We start from the raw sequence: 24,709 nt of genomic DNA on the forward strand, positions 1-24,709 counted from the left end.
GATCAACAGTTCATAGATCCAATTTCTTGACTGATATGTGAGAGAAAGATGCACAAAATAGGGCACTTTTGTCAGATCCCCTGACCAATATTTTGATATTTCCAAAAACTGTTCCAGTTTAAATCTCATGCACACTTTCTGTGGATTTGTGAGACTTGAGTTAGGGTCAGACTTGGGCTATCATTTCATTGCATCCAATTGTATTATTTTATTGTAAAACATTAATACTCATGGCCATCTGTTTCTTTTCAGGTTTTTTGAATGATTCAGTTAGTAAATGCATTGTGGCTTTACGCTTAACTGTCGTAGTCAAAGTGAGCACCTGCATGTCAGCAGAAAGCCACTCAGATGACATTCAATGTTTGGGGAAAGGAAAATGTATCACAAGACCATCTGAGGTAAGGTGAAACATTACTAAAATCTTAATGTACAGATTAGATTTTAAATTGGGTAATACATATAAACAAGTCACAAGTTTAGAATGCAATATTTCTGTGAGTGTGTGCGCGTGTGCATGCACACCTGCTATTGTCTCCATAGATGTCATTGAATAATAACATTGTACTATTCTGTTACACTATTTGCAAAACTAAAGACATGAGAGGAAGGGAAAGACTAGTTCATAGATTTATAGAAGTTAGGGACTGGAAAGGACGGCATGAGATCATCAGGTCCAGCCTCCCTGAACTTAGGCAGGAAAGAAAAGACTGCTGGGGTCAGAGGACCCCAGCAAGGTGTGCATTGAGTCGTCTTTTGAAGATCTCCAGGGTAGGTGACTGTGCCACCTCTGAGGACTAGTTAAAAACATGAAGAATCATTCACTGAACACATAATAAACAAATTATTTTTATCTAGTCCAGAGTATATTTCATCACACTATAACAATGAACTTTCACCCTAAAGGATACTCTTTCATTAAGAATCTCAAAATATATATTTTTTACTCAGAAGTGTAAAACTGATATATGTTCAACTTGTTGTGACAACACTGTAAATGAGATAAGTTCTTAAAACTTCACACACAAGAGAAAGTGGGAGCACACAGCATCCATTGTAGACTAAAGCCTGGCCTGAGAGCATAGAGGAAAGGGAAAAGGAGAGGTTGCATTGGAGCAAACTGAGATACTCAAAGACTGTGATTAATGTGAGAGCAGTTGACAGCTGGGAGTCCAAATCTTTAAGTAACCCTGCAGCTCTGTTGGATTCCACGTGTGCTGTCTGTACGTTTTACAGGCGTATAGGTTGTATCCATGTTAGTCTAAGGATATAGGCAGACATGTTCTTTTGGTAAATCTGATATCTTTTATTAGTTAGTTGGAAAAATTCCAGCTCAGATCATTGGAAAAATTCTTCTTTGCCAGCTTTTGGGTACAAATATCCTTCTTCAGGCTGAGGAAGCATCTGCAGTTTGTCTGTGCTCTTCCTGGATGGAAGAATAGTATAGCTCTTCCTGGATGAATGGTAACAAAGCCAGAGGCTGGTATGCAGGCAAGAAAACCAGTCAGTGAAGATGTAAATTGAGGAGTCAGTGGGTAAGAGACAGGTTGCAGGAGAGTGGGGGAGAAGGTAGAGAAGGGGAATGAATGTAGCTGGTAAACCGTGGAGGTACCTGGAGAATCAGAAGTTAAGCAGGTTATAATGTGTCATAAATCCAATGTATATATTTAGACAATATTTTTTTGTACCTGGTAGGTTGATGAAGTGAAGTTCATAGGTTCATCTGTGAAAGATGTTTTGTAAATTCCCTTTGAGGATTAGAACTGAGAGATTGGAGAGCGTGTGGTTTTCTTGTGAGGAATGTGTCCCCACAGGTAATTGGGTATTTTTGTCTTTGATGGATTTCCGGTGTGTGCTCATTCTGGTACACAGTTGTTTTTGGTTTCTCCTCCGTATTTTCCATCACGGCATTTGGTGCATTGGATGATATATTACATGTCCGGAAGTGCAGCTGCAAGATCCAGGAATGCTGGTGGTTCTGTTATGGGGTATAGTAATTGTGGGTGTGGTGGAGATATGTTGTTAGGTTTTACATTTCTCATTGTGGCATGATCTGGATCCAGTCGGTGTGTTTTGGGCTGTAGGAAGTTTGCTTCTGGTGACGAGGTTAGCAAGGTTTGGTGCTTATTTGAAGGCTAGGATAGGTGGTTCTGGGAAGATCTCTTTAATAATAATTGGGTCTTTTTTTAGTATGGGTTGCAATTGTTTGAGGATTTTCTGTATAGTTTCAAGGGAGGAGTGATATATCATAACCAGTGGTGTGTGATTCATGGTGGTTTTCCTTCTGTACTGCAGCAATTCTTCGCATGGTATCCAGGTGGCTCTTTTAAAAATGCGATCTCTCTCTCTAGAAGAATGTCCTTGTTGAGTGAAAGCCAAAAGCAGGAATCGTGATTTGCGCCCAAAAGCTTGCAAAGAAGAATTTTTCCAACTACAGGCAGGCATCGGACTTATGACACAATTGATTCCTGAAAACCACATCTTAAGTAGAAACATTGCAACTCAGAACCAATTTTCCAATAGGAAACAATGTTATAAATGGGGGATTGGTTCCTGAACCAAGGTCCAATACCTATTTCCATAAAAAATAACCTAGAATTTTGTATTCAATTACAGAGTACAGAGATGAGTAATATAGTTACATTAATGTATTTATATTGTAAATAGCAATCATATTGATTTGGAAGGACTTCTTTGAGGTGACTTTGCTGGGCTTTTTGAAGGGTTCTTGGCTGGAGTCTTCTCAGGAGACTTGGCTGCAGGTTTTTCTGGAGTCTTGTCTGCTTTCTTAAAAATAGTGTCCAAGGAAGTTTGGACAGATATTCTCCAGACAGATGGGTGATGCAGCGAACTTGTTCACTGGCATGGCATGGCATCACATCAGATCAAGCATTGTAAAGTTGAAACTGATGTCAGAAAGTTGAAACGGTGTCAATTTATAAATGTAAATGCGAAATGTTGTAAGTCGAGGACTGCCTGTATTTGAGTTGGTCTAATAAAATATACCAGATTTACTGAAAGAACCGTGTCAGTACATCTTTCTTTGTATAGTTTTATATAGTCTAACTCCTTTCTCACTCTGTGCTTGTATGTTGTTCAGAAATTATTGAATAGTGCCACTGATTCCTCTGAGCATAATCTTGGGAAGAAACAAAGCAGAACAATTTTACAAAGTCTCAAATGTTTCCTTTCTGTGTCTGATTATTGCTCTTGTTGAAGTTATCAGTGCACTATTCTTTCCTTTTTAATAATATTATCTTAAAGGACTATAATACTGATAATAGAAATTTCAGTGATCACTGTGGATGGTTTTTGTGGTCAAATAATTGTTCCAGACAAAATAACTTAGAAATATAAGAATATTCCTATTAGATAAAACCTTTTTAGTCTGTTTTCTGTATAACACTGAAAAACTAGGGATTCTGTAACTTAGGCCATATCTTCTCTATTAGCTTACATGGAAAAATTGTGTTGAATATATGCTGTTTTTATTGCAAAAAATAATAATAAAACTTATAGAACACAAATGTGCACATTTAATCTTGGCTTTATTAAGATTTACTTAGGAGATAAAAGTAGTAGTTGCTGTTGAGCAAATATTAACAGCTGTGAGCCTGCTGTGAGCACAAAAAAGTTGGCATGGTTAGGACATTCAATAATAGCTCAGCTGTTACAATTTACTAATTTAAATTCTAAATTAAGCCCACTAAATTGACAGGAAATGAAAATTTGAATTATAGCAGTAATAATTGAACTGCTACAAAAATATGTCTACCCATGACAGTGCTAATGCCTGGAAAAATGCAACAGCTGCTTCAGTCCTGAAAATGAATTTTTAAAAATGCTTGAGGTAATGTGTATATACAATTAGTATAATTTTACAGGACATGTAGAAATAAATAAATTACAGATGTTTGTCTCATCATTTCATAACAGTAGTTAAACTGAAAATAACTTGTATGTGTCTCTGTCTGAACTAGCTTGTTCACTAAAAAGGGGGGAAAAAAATCAGGTATTTCTCCCTTTCAAATATTTTCTGCCTATTTCATCTATTTGGATGGGATGCTAATATCTTACTATATTCTGTGTTTTGTTAATGAAGACATGTATTACACTGAGGGCCCCGCTACACATTACAGGTATTGCATAATTGAGCAATTGCCTGCAGAACAGGTACAAGTGCAAAGTAGCTATCACACAATAAAAAGCTCCAAACAACTATAAAGTTAGACCTAAAACATGTGTACTACTTTTATACCTGGTTGTTATTGGGCTTTAATTTGCATACGTAGCAGGGTCTTCCTTGCTGCTGAGAACCTGTCAGCTGATGGGAGCTGATGGGGCTCTCAGCTGCAGGACTTTATCATGCCCAGTGAACCCCACCCCCCAAACCTTTGGGATCATGGTAGCCAGGATCCCTAGGGCTCAGGGGTGCATGAAACCCCCAGACACTGGGGATTATGGTAGCCATGATCCCTAGGGCTCCACGGTGTGGGAAACCCCTATGGCCTGGGTATTGCCATAGGGGTGATCTGTCCACCCTGGGGATGCAGAGAAACCCCTAGGGCTAGAGGATCACCCTGGTGGGAGGATCACCTCTGGGGTTATCCTCTGGCCCCAGGGGTTTCCCCACATCCTTGGGATGGGAAGATCACGGCAGTGGGGATCCTCCAGCCATGGGGGTGCAAGAGTACCCCCATGGCTGGTAGTCCTTTAACTGGGTTGTGTGGGGCTTCCAGTCATGGGAGCCTGCTTCTTGCTAGTACAGGGGAAGCCTGCATGGCATTGCAGGAGGCCTGATGGTATGAATCATGCGTTAGATCCCATTCCACCTTTATCTGCACATGTAGAGGGGACTTAACGATGTACCTAGCCTTGTAGACCTTTAATATGTGAAATAAGAAGCTCTAGCAGACAGAAAATTACCCTAAAATAGGTTAGCTTGTTTAGTGGAATGACTATTAAAAGGAGAGCTGATTGGTAACACCTGTGAAGTAAAGAACATGGCTCATTAATGAACCATTGACTTCCATAGCTGCCTGAATAGTAATACCAGAGCTGCACTATACTGCCCCATCCTTGTCTCTACCTGACTTGAGGCAGAGTGTGGGGAGAGAAGGGGGGCAGTGTCTGAAATGTCACGTAGTTCCAGATGTCACATTGTCTTATATGGTCACCCTACCATACTCCATTTCCAGAGGCATAACACTACAGCAGCAACAGCTGGTTTTTTTTCCACCTGTCCCTCTCTTCTTCCTGCCCCTGCCTCCCTGCCAAGTCAGTGCCGAGGGCAGTTATCCTGTCCTAGTTATGCTATTGCCCATTTTGATCCTGAGAACACCAAAGTATTAAATAATCTCGATGAGATCAGTATTTGAAAAAACTATTGCAACTTGTTAGTGAGACAAAAATGATTAAATGGTTTTGGGCAGGGGGGTTTACTGAGATTCAAGAACATCCATCAATTGCATAAAAATGGTTGGATTACTTTTTGCTGATAAAAGCTATGTCATTTCTTCAGGTTGCTGCTCTGCTCTTAACTCACAATGTTCATCTCTGACTGTTTGTGGTTGAGATTGTCAGCTACTCATTTACCCTTCAATCTCTGTTAGAGTCATTCTCTCCAATCTTTGTTAAAGTCATTCAACTGTATTTGCGGTATTAGAAGAAAGAGAAAAATTAGAAGAGAGAGAAAAATAGAATTACATGCCATTTGTTTACTCTGAATACCACAGTTCCTATTTCTTGGTGAAATGAACAGGTGTGGCTGAATACAACTTTTGCACTTACATTAGAGCACCCTGTGGTAAGATAAACAAATATCTATTATTACCCTCTTGATTAATTTTAAAGAGAAAGACATGGGGTCACTTGAAGGACTCTGGTTAGTAAGGTGATGCAGTCATTAGTCACTCCTTTCCTAGCTGTTCTAGGAGTTAGGAACCTACCCTTACAAGTTTCTTCAGTCAAAGCAGAGTTAGCAGATACTGTGTCCCTCACCTTTTCCTTTCCAAGGGAGTTGGTAGTAGGCAATCATCCATCCTCTGGATCATGGCATACACCTAAGAGGTCTAGCCAGATGCCCGATAAATCTACTTGGGGCTGACAAGCCCAATTCAAGAGCAACACAGCTTTTTACAAGTTTCACAGATCCCTATGTTGTCTGAGTTGGAGGCCAAGTTTACAGCGTGTTGCTTCTTCTTTCTCACTTTGCTTCCATCCTCTGGATCAAAGCTGCTTCATGTTGAGCTGCATGCAGTGCCAGATGTTCTCCTTAGATTGGACAGATCTACGTTGATGTTGAACGACTTTATATAATTTTTGCATACATAGTGGTTCTGCCATAGAGGGCAAGCCCACATTATAGATTTTTCTTGAATCTCAGTATACATAATAGTCTTGTGGAGATGGTAGCATTTGCAGTGATGAGTATTTCTTGACATCGGGAAATTGAGACACATCAATTCTAACTGAAATTCATACGAATCAAAGTTGCTTATTAATCCAGATACAGCAGTTTTAGTTTATATTTGTTGTTAGCAAAGATAATAAATAAGTAATAAGAGAAACATTTGTTAAAGGCATGACTCTCAGTGGAAGCCACTTCTAATATAGTGTAACATATGGGTGACTGACAGTGCAATCATTGGAACTGTGGGACAAAGAGAAGCTACCGAGTATCCAGTTTCTAAAAGACATAGAAAGACCTACAGAGAGCAATATTCTTAATTGGCCTTAACCGCAGTTCACTTTTTGGGTTCAAAACTATAGCTCTTCTCCTTTAATTTTTACAGAAAATCCCTTGAATTATAGCATTTCAACTGGACTATGTTTTATGATCCCTCTGCATGCTATTAAGTTATTGCAATGATCATTTTACATTGTATCATTCTGAGGTTAAGCCACCAAAACATCACATATGATGTTTCCAAGCTTAACTAATTTATGATTAGCTTCTAACACCAATCAAAATAAAAATGCTTAATTGTGTGTTTAGCCACAGTGGTTTTTCAAATCCATTTGGTTTTTCTTACTCGACCCTTTAGTTACATGATAGCATAAGCCAAGAAACTTTGATACCGAGCCAATGTGACCAGTGTTGTTCAGTGAACTTGAGCGTGGGAGATGCAGGCTTAATTGGGTGTGATATTTCTGAGTCTGTTTTCTTCATCTTAGGTGAGAGAGGCCCTGAAATTGTGCTGTCATTTCCCTAGTGACACAGTAAATAACTTCCAAAATTATGTAGTCAGTGAGTGCATCTATGTGTGAATCTTACTGCAGAGTTGACTAATTAGCTCTGCAGTAAAGCATCACCATCTACATGTGCGGTGCTATTAGGCCACAGTAAACTAATGAAATCTGCTGTAGGATAGTATTGCCCAAGACAAGTACTATCCTGCAGTGGAGTTATTTAGTGTGCCACAACGCATGTGTAGATGGTGACCAGGGCTGACTGGGGCATGAGGGTGCTATAGTATCAGGGCTGCCTGCTAGCTTGTAGCACCCTTGTGTCCCTGCCAGCCCCTCTGCAGCACATTATGATGGAGCCAAACAGTTCCTGGCTGGCAGGCTGAGTTTCTGGTTTCCCTGACCCAGTCCCAGATGTAAAGGTTATGCCTACAAGCAATAAAGTCCAGTATGAACAGCACTGGAGTTTATTAAGCCATATTAATACTAAGTATAGATGTGCCCAGAGAGTATCAGCCATTGTGTCAGTCCTCCATGAGACTAATCTTCTGTCCTTCTTTTTGCAATGTTGAATGGTTAATTTTCTTTAAATTTACAAGCCCTTTGTGATTTCCCTTTTAAAAAAAATCTCTAATTCATTCTGTTATACAGTCTAGTTTTCCAAGATGCAAAGCATGTTCTTAGAAGAAAGCACAAAAGGCCTAATGCCAGAAATAAACTAAGAACTCTGCTGACTGTAGTCATTGCTTCCACTGCCAACAGGAAGATTAATGATGGTCTTTGTATATTTACACACCTCCCAGTTTTGGTTCAGAGCTATTGTAATGTAACAGGCTATATCATGTACTTTAATGGGACTATAAAGTATAATTAACAGTGTGCTATAGTATAGTACAGAGGCATGCTGTAATTTGTGGAGTGTGTAAAACAACAAACAAACTAACCCTGGGTCAAACCAGAGGTCCTTACTCATTTTTTTCTCAGGTAAGCATACATACATACTTCAAATGGTATTTTCACTTACTTTTGAATACTTTGTAAAATAAAATGGAAATAGTTTCCCTTCCTATTTTTGCTACAGTGGGAATGAAAGGAGTTGAAAATATATTCCTTTAGCCAAAATAGTGCTGAGGGAGGGGATGCTGAGTGAAGGTGACATTCTGTTCCCTTTCTTCTGTACCCAGAGGTACTCTTCTATATAAACTTCACATTGTTATGATCTGTAGGTTGTGGGATTGTGGCATGGGTGCGCAGGAGGAAAGATCATTCCTGCGACACTTATTTTCCAGCAATAGAATTGGTGTTAATTGTAAGATGCTGTCCATAAGATAGTACTGATAGCATCATTGTCATCATCATCATCTTTTATACTTCAGCTTCATACAGACAAAACTACCCTCAAAGAAATCAAGGTATATGGAAAAAGGAATAAGTAACTCAAAAGTAACTTTTCTTTGCTTTGGCTTTCCACACATGGTTTTTCTTTAGATCTTGAGACGTACCTTGTGTTTTTGGGTCATTGTTTTGGCTACCTATATAGAAGGCAAAAATCACTTCCCCAAAAAGTTGGTCTATCACTTAACCTTCACCTCTCCCACAGCCTCTCTACAGATGAGTTTAATACAGGTTTCCCTTGATTTATGTGGGTTCTTTATATGTGAATTTGCTCTTACGTGATAAGCATATTTAGACCCATAATTCGTTATATGCGAGGTAAATTAGCTCGTATGTGATCAGCATAGATCCCCCTGCTGCCCAAGTAGGTAAGTCTGTGGGGGGGAAGGTAAAGGGCTGTGGCTCCACTCACCCCAGCCCTGGCTGCAGTGGCCCCGGAAGTGGCCAATGCCAGCTGCCTGCAGCCGCTAGGCTGCGCCATGCTTTGCCTGTCCCCCCACACTTAGGCTCTGCTTGTCCACACTTACCTCTGCTCCTGGGCTGCTCCATGCCCTGGTGCAGGCAGCTGGTGTCAGCAGCTCCCAGGGCTGCTCCAGCACAGGCTGGGGTGATCGTGGACAAGTGGAGCCCCAGGCAGTGTGGGGCAAAGCACTCACCCCAGGCCTGGCTGCAGCAGCCCCAGGAGCAGCTGATGTCAGCTGCATGTAGCTGCTGGGCTGCACCATGCCCTGGTGCAGGCAGCTGTTGTTAGCCACTCCTGGGGCTGCTGCAGCTGGAACTGTGGTGAGTGCCGTGCCATGCACCACTGGGGGATCCACTTGTCCTCATTCACCCCTGCCTGTGCAGGAGCGGTCCTGGGAGCAGCTGACACCAGATGCCTGCACCAGGGCATGGCGCAGCCCAGGAGCAGAGGTGAGTGTGGACAAGCTGAGTCCAGGTGCGGGGGGACAGGCAGAGCATGGTGTAGCCCAGTGGCTGCAGGCAGCTGGCACCAGCTGCTCCTGGGGCCGCTGCAGCTAAGGCTGGGGTGAGTGCCACTCTGTTCCCTCTGCTTTGCTGCCTTGTGCAGCCCTGGAAGTGGTGCCCCTCCCCCATCCCTTCCCTAGTCCCAGTCCCACTCCCTCCGTCCCTCTCTCACCGCCATAGGAACCTATCCCTATTTGTTACATTGTAAAGTGGGTTTGCTTTATGCAAATTCAATTTATGTGCCATTCTCTGGGAACACATGTACCGCATAAATCAAGGGAAACATGTATATGAACACATTGATGGAGAGCGGGGAATTAGGATCCTTGTTGCTTAATTCCAGAACCAAAGGTCTCTGTTATTTAATGTAAAGTAGAATTGGTTAGTTAGATTGTAATAAACCACATATCTTCCTTAGATGCCAAAGGGACAGCACCATTTGTTATACATACCCAGGCTAAGCTTTTCACAAAATGAATGCCTAAGATAGGTTCAGGAGCCCATCTGCAGGAGAGCATAAATAAACATCTCAACTTTTGAAAAGTGCTGAGTACACAGCAGCTTTCATTCAAATCTCAAGGGGAAAAAGTATTGTAAATTAGGTCAATGGGGGCTGTGCACTTAGAAATTGGGCAACATTTATTTAATATAGATTTAAGGTCCTAACTTTAGGCACTCAGTCAAGTTCAAAACATTTTGGCATTGTATAATATAATAATCATACAATCACAGAGTCCAGCTGAACTCTAGGTTTATTGAACCCCTTTCTTATAAGTTTTCATCATTTGCCAATGATTCCTGCTATTCTTCAAGATTCCCAATTTTAGTGAATTTGGATGTTCTGTGATCTCCCTCATGCACATTCATTGAACACTGAGATGCATGACTTTATTGTTGACTTAAACTATTGCTGTGAATTGTGTTTTTGGTTTTGTTTAGTGTGCAGATTCCCTTAACCCTGGTAAAACAACCAAAAATTATTCATACAATTATGTAAATTTGAATAAATTTGAAGTCCAAAGATTTTAAATTATTACATCTATGGTAATTACATCCCTGAAATAAGTATTCCTCAGTAAACCATGAAACATAATGTACACCTTTGCAGTTCACCCTCATTTTGCTCAGAATAAGCTGTATCAGTGCTGATTGGATATCTTAATAATGCTGCCTTTGCACACGTTTGTAGGGTGCAACTATACTGGAGGCTTGGCACCAGCAGTTGAAAAAATGTAAACAAAAATCTAAGATAAAACATAAATAACATACTATGATATTACATAAGAAATTAGAATTAATGAGGAGTGGCACCCCAGTTCTGGACTCCTACGTACTACATATTCAAATTAAAGTGCTATTCAAACTAGCCACAAAGATATTTCACATAAAAAGCGGAACAACTTTCTGGCTGGTTTGCCCCTTTATGGTGCAATATGTTTTTGCACATGTGGCATGTTGCAATTTTTTATGCAGTTAACATGTTAATTGCACAATACATTTAACATCTGCCAGGGACCACTATTGTACTAATGAATATATCTAGTATTAAGAAAATGATGCAACCCCTCAGCATTGCCTTTGCACCAAAACCAAACTCAGGTGACCTAGCTGCAAAAGTTCTTATTGCCTTTGGAGTATCTGAAACATATGTATGTTTTCATCCATTGCCTCTAAATGACATCTGCATGATAACAGTTCCATGTAGTACTAGAAAAGCACATTTCATGGATTATACCAAGTATGTCATTCAGTACTGAAGCACTTAATGTTATTGGCATTTAAGTAATGACAAATAGGAGTTCATTAAGATAAACAACAAGAACTGCACACCTCTCCTGATGCCATTGTTTTAGTTCATCTTGAAGCAGGTGTAATCGTAAAAAGTTAGGATTGCAAGGGACCTCGGGAGGTTACCTAGTTCAACTCGCTGCTCTAAAGCAGGACCATTCCTAACTAGATCATCCCAGCCAAGGCTTTGTCTAGCCAGGTCTTAAAAATCTCCAAGGACAGAGCTTCTACTACCTCTCTGGGTAACCTGCTCCAGTGGTTTTCTACCCTCTTAGTGAGAAAATTCTTCCTAATATCTAACCTAAACTTCCCTTCCTGCAACTTGAGACTGTTGCTCCTTGTTCTGTCATCTGCCACCACTGAGAATAGTTTAGCTCTTTCAAACCCTGCTTCAGGTATTTGAAGGCTGCTATTAAGACTCCTTTCAGTCTCTTCTTCTCTAGACTAAATAAACCTAGTTCCCTCAGTCTTTCCTCACAAGTCATGTGCCCCAGCCCCCCTCACCATTTTTCTTCTCCTCTGCTGGACTTGCTTCAAATTGTCTACATCCTTTCTGTAGTGGTGTGCCCAAAACAGAATACAGTACTCCAGATGTGGCCTCACCAGTGCTGAATAGAGGACAAACATCACATCCCTTGACCTACTGGCAACGCACCTACTAATGCAGCCCAGGATGCCGTTAGCCTTCTTGGCAACAAGGACACACTTCTGGCTCATGTTCAGCTTATGGTCCACTGTAATCCCCAGGTCCTTTTCTGCAGATGCTCCAGCCGGTTTTCTATCCACCTTATAGTCCATTCATCCAGCCTTAACTTGCCCGTGAAAATGTTGTGGGCGACCATATCAAAAGCCTTGCTAAAATCAAGGTACACCACATCCAGGCGTCTCCCCACATCCACAGAGCCACTCATCTCATCATAGAAGGCAATCAGGTTGGTCAGCCATGACTTGCCTTTGGTGAATCCATGCTGACTGTTCCTAATCACTTTCTTCTCCTCCAAGTGCTTGGGAAGGGATTCCTTGACAATTTGCTCCATGAGTTTTCTAGGGACTGAGGTGAGTCTGACTAGTTTATAGTTGCCTGGGTCCTCCTGTTTCCCTTTCTTAAATATGGGCAGTATGGTTGCCCTTTTCCAATCATCCAGGATCTCTCCTGATGGCGATGGGTTTTCAAAGATAATGGCCAATGGCTTTGCAAACACATCAACCAGCTCCTTCAGCACCCTTAGGTACATCACATCCAGCTCCATGGACATTCTATATGTTAGTTAAGTAAAATACACAGGAGAATTATTTATAAAAGTTACATTAGTGGTTTAGAGTTGTTTTGTTACCCTTTAGGCAAGGACTGTGATAGTGTATCATTTCTTTTTCATTTTGAATTGTTCAGACAAATGTGTACATGTCACTTTCTCAGGGAAAAAAGTATAATACCATCATTTAGGAAAAATGAAGATGACAAAGCTAATAACAAATAATGACACCTAATCATTTCTAAAAAATAATGTCTGAATCTCAAAGCTATTATCTGTCATTAGACATTTGAATTTCAAGTGTTGTAACACTTTTCATTGTCAGAGTTTCAAAACCCATTTTGTTAGCTATACTTTATGGCAGATTGTTACCCCCAAACCATCTTTTGACATAAGTGTCCTCATTATATTTAGCTTTTAAACTGCCAATTTTGTTGATATTATTGAATGAAACCCTAATTGTATCATTTTTGGTGAAATTTAATTAAATAGCGGTCTCAATCAACTACTCTAAGCACAAGTGACTGAACCTGAGAATAATTGGCCGGGAATGCATTATGTTCTCACTTTTGCTATGTTAGGGTTAATGAGTTACACATACATGCATAAAATACATATGCACATACATACATATGCGGATTTATAGAAGGAATAGTAATTTTAACCTAACTATGTCTATGCATGAGCAGTATTTGCTAGGGCTGTATGAAGCTTCAGGTGCTGATTCAAATCTGGGGGGAGATTCGACTATGGGGGGGCTGCAACAGCAGGCAGGGGTCAGGTTGCTTGTGGCAGAGCCTCCCCATGTGGTGTGGGATAGCGGGGGGCAGCAGGGATTGCCCCCCAGTGGGCAGGAGCCAGTGAGTGCAGGCTTTTTTTTTCTTCCAAAAAGCCAGGAGCTGGGGCCACGTGGAACTGGGAGAGTCGGAGGGGGTTGGTGCCTGCGTGATTCGGAGATTTGGCAGCAGCCGAATCTCCGACTCAGATTCAGCTGAATTGATTCGGGACAGTGATTTGAATCGCTGAAGCGAATACTAGCCGCTTCACACAGGCCTAGTATTTGCTGCCAAACTGTATTTTTGTATGTGTTTACTTTTTAGGAGCAAGCCTGTGGGCAAGTGTATTTTTCTACATATTTTGAATTATCAGTGTTCACCATAACTGTTTAGTGACCTACACCAGGCAATTAATTCTGTTGAAGATTCTGAACAAATAATAATTTGGCTATACAGTGTAGCATATGGTAATGTTTGTGAAATTCTTCAAAACTAGAGCCTCACAAAGATACTCTTATGAACCCAGAGGAACAGACTTCCACCTTCAGCTCCCTCTGTGCAAAAATCTTTTTTATTTTCTACCTTTGGGGACTTTTTACCATTTTTAATTTTCCCTGAGCTTGAGAAAGGGCGTGTGCACCCAAAAGCTTGCAGAAAAAGATTTTTTTTTTTTGCAATTTCTTAGTTGGTTTAATGAAAGTTATTATCGCTGAACCAAGAGTTTTAGTTTCGCATTTCTTTTCATCTCAGACCAACACGGTTGTCAAATACATCCCTAAACCTAGAGCCAGCACTTGAAACAAATTACAAAAATAGTACAAACAAATAATATGGATCAATTTGAGGATGAAAACCAATTTGCACTCTCTGAAACTATCAAGATTTTTTGCCAGCATTATGTTACTCAAAAGTTCAAAGATCAGAAAAGGTTTATATATGGATGACTTTAAATGCACAGATGATGATAATGATTTTAAAAAAAATCTTAAAGATGACAGAATGCCACGGAACTATGGGTTCAGTTTCTGTTGTTTGTCAAAAATCATATACGCCTATTTTATGGCAAGGGTAAATACCAAACAAATGCAAGACTTTTTTTCTGACTTTTTGGTCCCCTCATGCTTCTTTGGCATGCTTGGATATTTTAATGTAGGGCTTAAGAGAATATGGTATCTTTCTTATTCTTGATCCCACTAATCCTTATTCTGAGCCTTCTTTCCTATGGTAGACATGGGGAAACTCAGCCTAATATTTTAGAATATAGGTTTATGTATTCTGTTTCTTTCTTATCAATATAAATCTGTATTAGGACACTAAATGAGATTTTCTAGATCTTTGCTCGAGGATAGTATTTATTTTAGATCTTAGATGAAATGATTATGTCTTTCCTCTGTAGAGGTATCCACAAGCATGTTTTAATGTACATTACTCACATGGGGTTTTATTCACCAGGCTTGCATAACGTACCTCCATCAACATATTTTCAGTCATTTATAACTTTGCCTGTGGAGCCTTAAATCAGTAATCTTGTATATATACACATCATGCATCTCTTCTTTCATGATCACATGTTCTTTTTTTTTCAGGACTCTTGCCTTATTCACTGCATATGATAGATGGTGCTTAATAAGATAGAAGTTATTCAGTATCTTGTTTTCTCCCCCTTGTTCAACATCTGACCCTATGCCTTATACTGAATAGCATTCAAACCCTGCTAAGGCAGAATTGTTAATTTCCTCATGAACTTTTCCATGGCACTCATTACTGGTTTATTTGAGTGCTTTATAAATGTTGTTTTATTTTCAGAACAGTCCTTGAAGGTGAGATGGTGGTAGTATTCCCACTTTACCAGTGGGGAACTGAAATAGAGAGAAAGGTTAAAAGTAACTTTTAAGTTTTTAACCTGAGATGCCAATGACCTAATTTTTCAAAATCTACTTTATGTATGTGTTTAAAGCAGAGTTCCCATTGCATTCAGTTGCAGCTAAGAGTGATGAGTGTCTGTGCATATCATTTCAGTGTCTTAAGTTATGCATGCAAAAATGAGGGAGATGTAATTAGTGAATTTCCTTGGAAAGTCTGGGTTAAATGTCTTGCCTAGCATCATAGAGGAATTCTGTGGCAGAAGCAAGGATAGGAGCTGTGTTCTGGGGCAGCTTTCAGCAAAGGCATAGCAAGCTCATTGAGCACCTACAGCTTTTGGAGGTGGTAGGGGTAGGAAATACACTGCTCACTGAAGAATGGGAAGGAATGTTTCTAGTTGGGGCTCTTTTCACCTGAGCAGCAGCTGCTACTGCTGTTGCTGTAGCAGCTTGAGCCTGGGCTGCTACCAGTGTGACAAGAACACCCCAGTGTACCTCTCGGTGTCCCAGGTGTCCTGTTCATCCAACCCCATTGGGGATACAGCTGTGCCCCTTCCTGGGATGGTGTCATTACACTCCCTTCCTTTTACCCCTGTCCCCCTCCCCAGTACACCATTTAGCATGGGGTAGGCTATGCCAGTCATGACAAAAACTCTTGAGGGGAGGTGACCATACTGGTGCCCCCTGTAAGTCGGTGAGTGGGGCTGGTGCCCTGCTTGCCACAGTTTAGTTGCTGGCTTTTAGTGGCCTTAAGCTTTGACTAACCTCTCTCTGGTGTCCTGCCTCATTCTCTGCACCTGTTCCATCTTTTGCAATAAATGAGTGTTTTGTTACGTAGCTATGAGTCATTTTCAGAGCCAGGTCCAGAGTCCTTACTGAAGGAGCTGGGGATCCAGTGGGAAAAAAGTGATTATGAAATTATTTTGTCTCAAAATACATGCATATAAAAGGGGGCTGTATTGAGGTTGCATAATGAACTTTACTTTTGGCATTTCCTAGTTTTTAGGATTTTTTTCTTTTTTAAGCATAAAGTGCATTTGTGTGCATGTATTTAATGGAGAAAACAATGAAAAAATGACTTACTTTAGATCATGCAAGGCTTAACAGGTTTGCTTCTTCCTGACTGCCACCTATGTCCTTTCTCCTTGCTTCCATTATCCTTCATTACAGCTGGGTTACTGAGTCACTTACCTTATGAATTTACCATAACCCATTTATTTCTTTTCCCAGGAGGCTTAACAGTTGTTAGTAGGGGTGAGTTCATTCAGGCATTCCTGGCCTACATGAGGGTTGAAATGTGACTGGATCAGTGCAGAAGAAAGGCAACTTTGGGGCTCCTTTTTTTGCTGGCCTTGCAGCTCCTGGGCATGGTTGCCATTTGTATTAACTTTTATTTGACCTGTTTTCCCTGGAGTTTGTTTTTAGAAGCACTTTCTGTTTCTCACTGCCAGATTTTCATCGCTCTGGTTTTGGTCAACACTCTTAAGAAGCAAAGAAAGATTTTACTTACAAAACAATTTGACTGTTAACACTTTTTAGACTTTTTTCATACTCCATGAAACACACAAGAGATTTGTCATGGAAAGAATTTCTATATTATTAGCATTGTTTATTAAAACATAAGCTTCCATGACCTCAAGCTCACTTCATCAGATGCTGTGAAGGGACAAGCACAGAGCAAGAATATAATACACTAACGTATTTATGATGGACCTTGAATTCTGTTCCTTCACAGCTGCCCACTGGAGAAATGTCACCAGGACTTTAACAACTTCCACCACTCAGTCTAACTCCACTCAGCATATTCATTTCCTGGACACTACAGTGAAAGTTTGAAATGACCACAATATTACCACACTGCATTGGAAGCCAGTCAACAAACCACCACAGCCACCTTCATGCCACCGGCTTTCACCCTAAGCACAGCACTAGGTTCATTGTATATATTCAGGGTCTGTTACAACTGTAACTTCTTTGGTTCTGCAGCCCGGAATGAACACCATAAGGATCTGGGGCAGGTGTTCCTACAGTTACAAAACAATATGGAAACTGTAGCCACTTGATTCAACAAAGACAGACTTGGACCTTGTTCTAACACACTACAAATGTGGCTTTAGCCCATGTTCTAGATGCCAAGAGAACTACTTTAATCTAGTTAAGTATGTTCATCAAGTTAAAGCAAGTTTAAATCTTTTCTGAAGATTCTAAAGTTTAAATCTTGCTAAAGATTTTGGCACCTCATCATATGTGCCTGTATCACTCAATTTATGTTTTGCTTATGAACATCAGTTCCTGTCCCTGGGTCTGATCTCATCACTTAACTATCAAGTATAGCCCAAATGCCTCTGGGTGTGCTACAGCTAGTAATTATGCCTGATTGTAAATGTTGCCAGAATAGAGCTGCGTGTTACCTAGTATGTGACTGTGTGATTTTAACAGGCCAGAAAATATCTACAATGGATATAAGGTAGCTTAAGAAAATGTTGCTATTTTGCTTCGAAGTAGAAGAGGGAGCTATTACAATGGGACAACGTGCTTGCTATTTATTATTTTGGACTCATCAATCTGTGACAATTTGTTTTGGCCCAGAACAAGGAACAATGGTCTCAGGTTGCAGCAAGGGAAGTTTAGGTTAGATATTTGGAAGAATTTTCTTGGGGGGTAGTAAAACACTGGAACAGGTTACCCAGAGAGGTTGTGGACTCTCCATTGTTGAAAGTTCTTAAGAGGTGATGCTCCCTCTCTATGCAGCATTAGTTAGGCTGCAGTTGGAATACTGTGTCCAGTTTTGGGTCTGCACTTCAAGAGAGGGACACAGAGGATCTGGAAAGGTTCAGAGTAGGATCACCCACATGATTTGTGGTCTCCATGGAAGGCCCTATGTGGAGAGGTTGAGAGATCTGTATCTCTTCAGCCTATACAAAAGACAGCTGAGGGGTGAACTTGTGGCCGCCTATAAATTTATCAGGGGAAGACAGCAGGGAATTGGGGATGCAATGTTTACCAGAGTGCCCCAGGGAGTAACTCAGAATAATGGGAGCAAACTAGTGGAAAGTAGATTTAGGTAGAAATTAGGAAGAATTTTTGTACAGTAAGAGTGGCTAGAGTCTGGAATGGGCTTCCAAGAGAGGTGGTGCTGTCAGCTAACTTGGAGGTCTTCAAGAGGAGGCTTGACAGTCATCTGGCTGGGGTCGACTGACCTTGGTCCTCATTCCTGCCAGGGGCGGGGGGTTGGACATGATGATCCATTGTGTCGCTTCTGACCCTATAATCTATGAATCTAAGATCTGGCTAGACAAAGCCTTGGCTGGGATGATCTAGTTGGGGATTGAATTAAATGACTTCCTCAGTTCCCTTCCAATCCTAAATTTCTATCATTCAAAGGGTGACTATTCAAATCCAGCGTTCAACCTTTCTGCTTTTGGTACATTTCAGAGAGAAATTATTGTAACAGGCTATCACATGTAACTTACATAAAGTAGTTTTGAATGAATTGCTCTCTACACATTTGGTAGATATAAAACTATTTTCATTTTTATTGTAAGTCAAATGCAAAAAAGGGTTGCGGGTTAAGGTTTTCAAGAGAAAGGCTCCATGCATTATCAAGATGCAAACCCTGATTTAGATCACAAGTGAAAATGAGTTTGCTAATATTTCTAGTTCCTACTGGGTAATAACATTTTAGAGTAATTTGTTATGAAATATGAGGTATTTGTTTCAAAAAGGGCCAGTACAAAAATAGTAGGGGAGGTGTAGAGCAAAAGGGAAGTGCATTTCACAGCAACTGCCTGCATTATTCTTGCCTTTGGACAGGATAATTAAGCCCCTGGCACATGTTCATTTAATGGGGTGATGGGATTGGTTCAATCATGCCTTCTGCTGTGTCATATGTGCCTAGCAAGAAGTGCAGTTTTGTGATGGGAGATCATATTGCAGTCACACCATTGCTACTTGCCACTGCAGGGGGATCCTGGATTTATGATGTGCAAGGGACTGACAAGTTGGCCTGGGGCTGACTGTCAGCCAGTTGTTGGCTCCTACCATAGGATCATACTGCATCTCAAACTGGCTCTGATGCAGTTCAGGAGCCAACAATCATCTGTTTGTCAACGCCAGCCTTGGGACTCAAACTGGCCACGGTACGGTCTGGGGGCTGGTGCTGACAATTGGCTGATTGTTGGCCTAGGACTCAGACTGCACTGGAATCAGTTTGAGCTAGGGGCTGTGGCTGGGCTGTCAGGTGTAGGGGGATCAGAGACTCCTGGTGAGGGGAGCCAAAGAGCTTCCCCTGCTGAAGACTTTAAACACTGCCAGTTTAGGTGGCTTCTGGAGTTTTTACCCCTGAACTGGTTGCATTTTGACACCTTTTAAGTGGCTTATAGCATGCATTGTTTGGTTTAACATTATGCCACTTTAGGGTAGAATTATCTCCATTCTGCCCAGTTTTGTTCCTGTTCTATTACCTTGTGGCCACTTCCCACAGTATTCCATCCAAATGTAAGTCCTCCAGTGTCACAGTATGTAGTCACCTCTCCCAATTTCAGAGTGAACAGGAACACTGGGTGCAGGAGGCACAGTGCTTTGCCCCCTGGTGAAGTCATGTTGAGTGAGTGCTGCAGCCCTAGAGTGCCCAGTGCATGGTGCCTCCTGCTGCCAATCAGACTGAATGTTCCTACTGGCAGTGATGCCAGGGGTCAGTGCCACCTGAGCTCTAGATTAAAAAGGATAAAGTTCCTTGGAGCTCAGATGGTTCCCAGCCAGCCAGCAGCTCGGCTGGTAGGGCATAGGGCAGCGGGCATTGCCTGAGCTCTGGATCAAAATGGATTGGGCCACTCAGAGCTAGTGATCTCTCTAGTCTCACTGAAACTGATGCAACAGCTCTGTCCTGAGAGTGGGGCCACCAGGCTTTAGTCCTGACAGCCCTGCTCTCAGTGCAGAGCCACTGTGTCAGTTTCAGCGAGACCAGAGAGTGCCAAGGAAGCTGCTTCCCGTTCTTTTTGGTTTTGATGAAACTGACACAGTGGCTCTGCAGTGGGAGTGTGGCCACCAGGCTTAAGCCCTTGTAGCTCTGTTCTCAGTGCTGAGCCATTGCAATGAGACCAGAGAGCCCCAGGGAAGCAGCTTAACACCATAAAGCTGTGACAGCTCTGCACTGAGAGCAGGGCTGTGAGGTCTTAAGCTCAACAGCCAGGATCTCAGTGCGGTGCTCCTGTGTCACTTTCAGCAAGATCAGAATGTCCCAGGAAAGCTGCTTCCCCACCTCTCTCTGGTTTCACTGCAACTGAATGGGAGTGGGCCCACTCTCTTCCTGGTAGAAGCAGTGAACCAGTCCTTCTCCTTCTAGTCCTGCCCCTGCCCACTAACACTGCTGTATTAACCCTTCAGTGGGCCATAGGCAAATAAGCTTGTGGGCCCTGGGCTAGTTGAGACCTACCTCCCAACCTTGGCACTGCTGCCCACAGGGAGCAGGGCTCAGAGACACTGCTAGGAAGCAGCTGCCATGGCAGCGAGGCCAGTGCAGGGAAGGGAAGGGAAGGAAAGGGAGGCAGATGGGGCCATTTGTGACACCGCCCCAGAGGGAAGGACTTGGGCCCTAGGCATGTGCCTGGTTTGCCCATGCATTCATCTGGTCCTGCTCACTAAGCCCCTAGTGGCAAGTCACAGGTGTGCAGGTGAAGGACAGCCAAAGCAGCTTTTTTGCCTTACTGTGTAACTGCTCCACTAAGTTGAACACCACCAAGCTGATTAGTATTTGTTTGGCTTACAGTATAAGGTCTAACAAGGCCCTTGCATTTAGAATTTTATACCTCTCTGACTGCAACACCTATGTAAAGCAATGTCTAGTTCTCTGTAGGTGCCAGATAGTAGAGAGCACTATTTAACTCTGTTGAGGGAAGGACAGAGAAACACAATATTTCATAGTAATTTTAATTATTCCATGCTGTCTAGCCTAAATAAAATGTTGCTCATATCTTTATAGCTGAGATCCATTATGTGAAGTTTAGCGGTGTCTGAACAGAACTTTGGAACTTTAGTTAAGTTTGCACTGAATTCAGAGGCAAATTTTAAAACTGATCCTGATTTGTGTGATAGGCTGAATCTAAACTGCAGATTCAGTCATTCCCAAATTCGGTGAGAATTGACATCTGGGTCCTAATTTGATCTTCATGCTTGGGAGCCTTCTCTGAAAAAGAATCACCATGAAAAGTCTTTTATGTCACTGATTTTAATCAGAAGTTCTTATTGCTTGCATTATGGAAACTGATGATGTATCATGGCCCTATGCCACAATTTTGCCACTTGTACTCTACAGTGAGCAGTCCCATGTTTTTCTGCATTGTGTATGCTCCTCCCTGCGCTGGGTTGAGGCAATCCAGTACTTTAGATTCACAACCTATGTGATATAAATAGGCAAAGTGATTACGTTGATTGAAAATGGGGAAAGAGATTTTACCATCTTTCAAGCTGATCCATTGTCTTCTGTATCATGCCCACTTTATCACAGTAAGTAGACAATAGATGTCAATAATTTAGCTTCTGTTTCATCTTGGATATAAACTGCTCTGGTAGCTTCACTTACTGCAGGTTATGAGCAAACACATAGAACAGGTACAACAGATCTGCTGACAAATACTCATGACAGCAAGTCTTCTGCCACTCCCTCATTTAAGCCATATGTCCACAATCATAATACCTCTGTGATTCATTGGCAGCAGAGTTAAGCTCGATGGGGAATTTTTCACTTTCACAGATGTTGTTGAAAGTTGTCTGTAGACTCAGACAGCTGCTTCTTGCAGTCAGTTTATGCTCTCAACATTTTTATTACATATACTTTTGAAATGAAACCAAGATTCTGATCTACCACTTGACTTTATGATCTAGCAGACACTGTGATTTTTTGCCGTACTCCTGATTTATTTCAGTGTAAGAAAAAAAAAGTCAGAAGCTTAAACTGTTAAAATAGAGGTATTAAATTGGGAGTGATGGGAAAGCTTCAGCAAGCCTACCCTTGCCTCCTTTATAATGACTAAAAAGATTACCTTTATTTCAGAAAAAAGTCATATTTAAAAAAGAGATTCCCAATAGCTTCATTTATGAATAATTGAATTTAGAGTGAATAACTTTAAACTTTACATTTGTAATGAATCTTCAATTCTTGTTCTCATCCTGATCACAAATTTCCAGTTCAAATTAAGCTTAGTATCTCAGAGAGAGATTTATTTTGTGTGTTGCCATTATATGCTCCCCATACAATGTTTATCAGAAATAGATATGAATATTATAATGTACCATGTAGTTATTCAATAAGACTTGACTGCTATTTTAGTATTCTAAAAAAAGTCATATTTTAATTTTTGCTTGCCTTCGTGCAGTTTCATAAACCAGTATAAGAATAACAATAGGAATGATGTGACAACCTTATTAAAGTAGAAAAGCAGAGTAGTTTTGTTTTAAGTTTCATAGGATTTGGTAAAGGTTAGTAGTATATAGGCTCTCCGCCCTTCAATGCAAATGTGACAGGTGGGCGGGACCGGAAGTCCCGCCCCTTGCCCCCCATGTATGGTGTGTGACGTCAACAGCCCCACCCCCTGACCCCAGTCACGTGATGCATGATGTCACCGGCCCCGCCCCCTGACCCCAGTCACGTGGTATGTGACATCAGCAACTTCGCCCCCACCCCCAGTCATGTGGTGTGTGGCATCACCGACCCCAGCCACTGACTCCAGTCACATGGTGTGTGACATCACCAACCCCACCCCCCACCCCCAGTCATGTGGTGTGTGACATCAGCAACTCCACCCTCACCACCAGTCACATGGTATGTGACATCAGCAACACCGTCCCCACCTCCAGTCATGTGGTGTGTGGCATCAACAACCCCGCCCCAACCCCCAGTCACGTGGTGTGTGACACCAGCACCACATGGTCCATGACATCAGAAGGACAGCCCATGCAGAACCCCAAGGCCCAACCCCTCAGGCTGCAAGAACTGCCCTAGATCACGTAATGTAGTTATGGCCTATCAGGCCCCAGACTGATCTAGCCCCCCCGCCAGAGCACAGGCGTGGTCTGTGGGGTGGCAGGGTGGTGGTGTGACCCCTCTAACAACCTGCCCCACCACCCCCAACCAATTGGCAGAGGTTTCAGAGGCCTCAGACCTCCCAAGAACGATGCTGAACCAATCGGAATGAGTAGAGGGGGTGGGATTTGGGCGGCAATCCCACCAGGTCTGTCTGCTTTCCCAAACGACCGCTCTGTTTATCTGAGACTGTGCTAAGGCAAGCAGGGGCAGATATGGATTCTTTCACAACACCTGTAGGCTCACTCACTACAACCCCGAGACGGCTTTATAGAAAGCGTTACCGTAGAAATAGTTTTGAGGAGGAGACACGCGTGGTTTAAATTTGTCCTCAAGGATTTGAATGCAACACAAGGGTGTTAGCGTGGGAGTTGGGTGTTGGGGGAAGTGGTTACCAGACATGTCCACACTGGAGGCTATATTAAAGGAAGTTTATTACTCTCCTGGTGAAGCTGGCAGTTTTGGTGGGGTGAACACGCTTTTTGAAGCCACCAAAAGACATAATAAGGTTCTGAACACAAGTGGGGTGGCCTCTTGGCTTTCAGATCAGGATTCTTACACCCTACACAAACCGGCAAGAAGACACTTTAAAAGAAACAAGACCGTTGTTTCAGATATTGATGCACAATGGCAGGCAGATTTGGTGGATATGCAGCAGTTTTCCAAACACAATGGTGGGGTTAAGTTCATCTTAACAGTGAAAGACATATTATCAAAGTATGCCTGGGCCTTGGGTCTAAAAGACAAGTCAGGTGGTGAAATAGCTCGGGGCTTTAAAACCATTTTTACTGAGGGCCGTATACCTCAAAAATTACAGACTGATCGGGGAAAAGAATTTTTCAATAGGTCTTTAAGCAAGCTGTTAAAGCAGTATAATATTCACCATTTCATGATGAATAGTGAAGTGAAAGTGGCGGTGGTAGAGAACATTAAAATCAAAGATGTGGAAGTATTTTACAGCCCGCAACACCTTTCGCTACATTGATGTGTTACCAGAGTTTATAGAGAGCTACAACCACAGTTTTCACAGAACTATCCACACCAGGCCTGTTGACGTGAACTTCTCAAACTCTCAAAGGGTGTGGAAAACCGTGTATGGGGACTTTTTCAAAATAAAACCAGCAGCCCCCATGTTTAGAAAAGGAGACCACGTGAAAGTGTCTAGGACCAAAGGGAGGTTTGAAAAAGGTTATGAACAAACATTCACCGATGAGATTTTCATAGTGGATGAAGTCCTTAGATGTGTGCAGGCATCTGTATACCGCCTAAAAGATTATGAAGACGAACCTATCAAGGGTTCTTTCTACCCTGAAGAACTACAAAAAGTGAACCCCAAACAGGACAGAGTTTACAGGGTTGAAAAAGTTCTAGCAACGAAAGGAAAGGGAAGAAAGAAGCGGTTGT

At 41.8% G+C, this 24,709-nt stretch overlaps 1 protein-coding gene across 1 annotated transcript in view; it reads left to right on the plus strand.

Annotated features, from left to right (window-relative positions):
• DNER (delta/notch like EGF repeat containing) overlaps positions 1-24,709 on the plus strand; it is a 242,759-nt gene that overhangs the window by 85,331 nt on the left and 132,719 nt on the right. Inside the window, exon 5 of the mRNA XM_019532557.1 lies at positions 253-398. Coding sequence (XP_019388102.1) covers positions 253-398 — 146 coding nt within the window. The remainder of the gene's footprint in view (positions 1-252; positions 399-24,709) is intronic.

This window comes from Crocodylus porosus, unplaced genomic scaffold (assembly GCF_001723895.1).
Source record: "Crocodylus porosus isolate Cpor-Errol unplaced genomic scaffold, CroPor_comp1, whole genome shotgun sequence".
NCBI classification, from domain to species: domain Eukaryota; kingdom Metazoa; phylum Chordata; order Crocodylia; family Crocodylidae; genus Crocodylus; species Crocodylus porosus.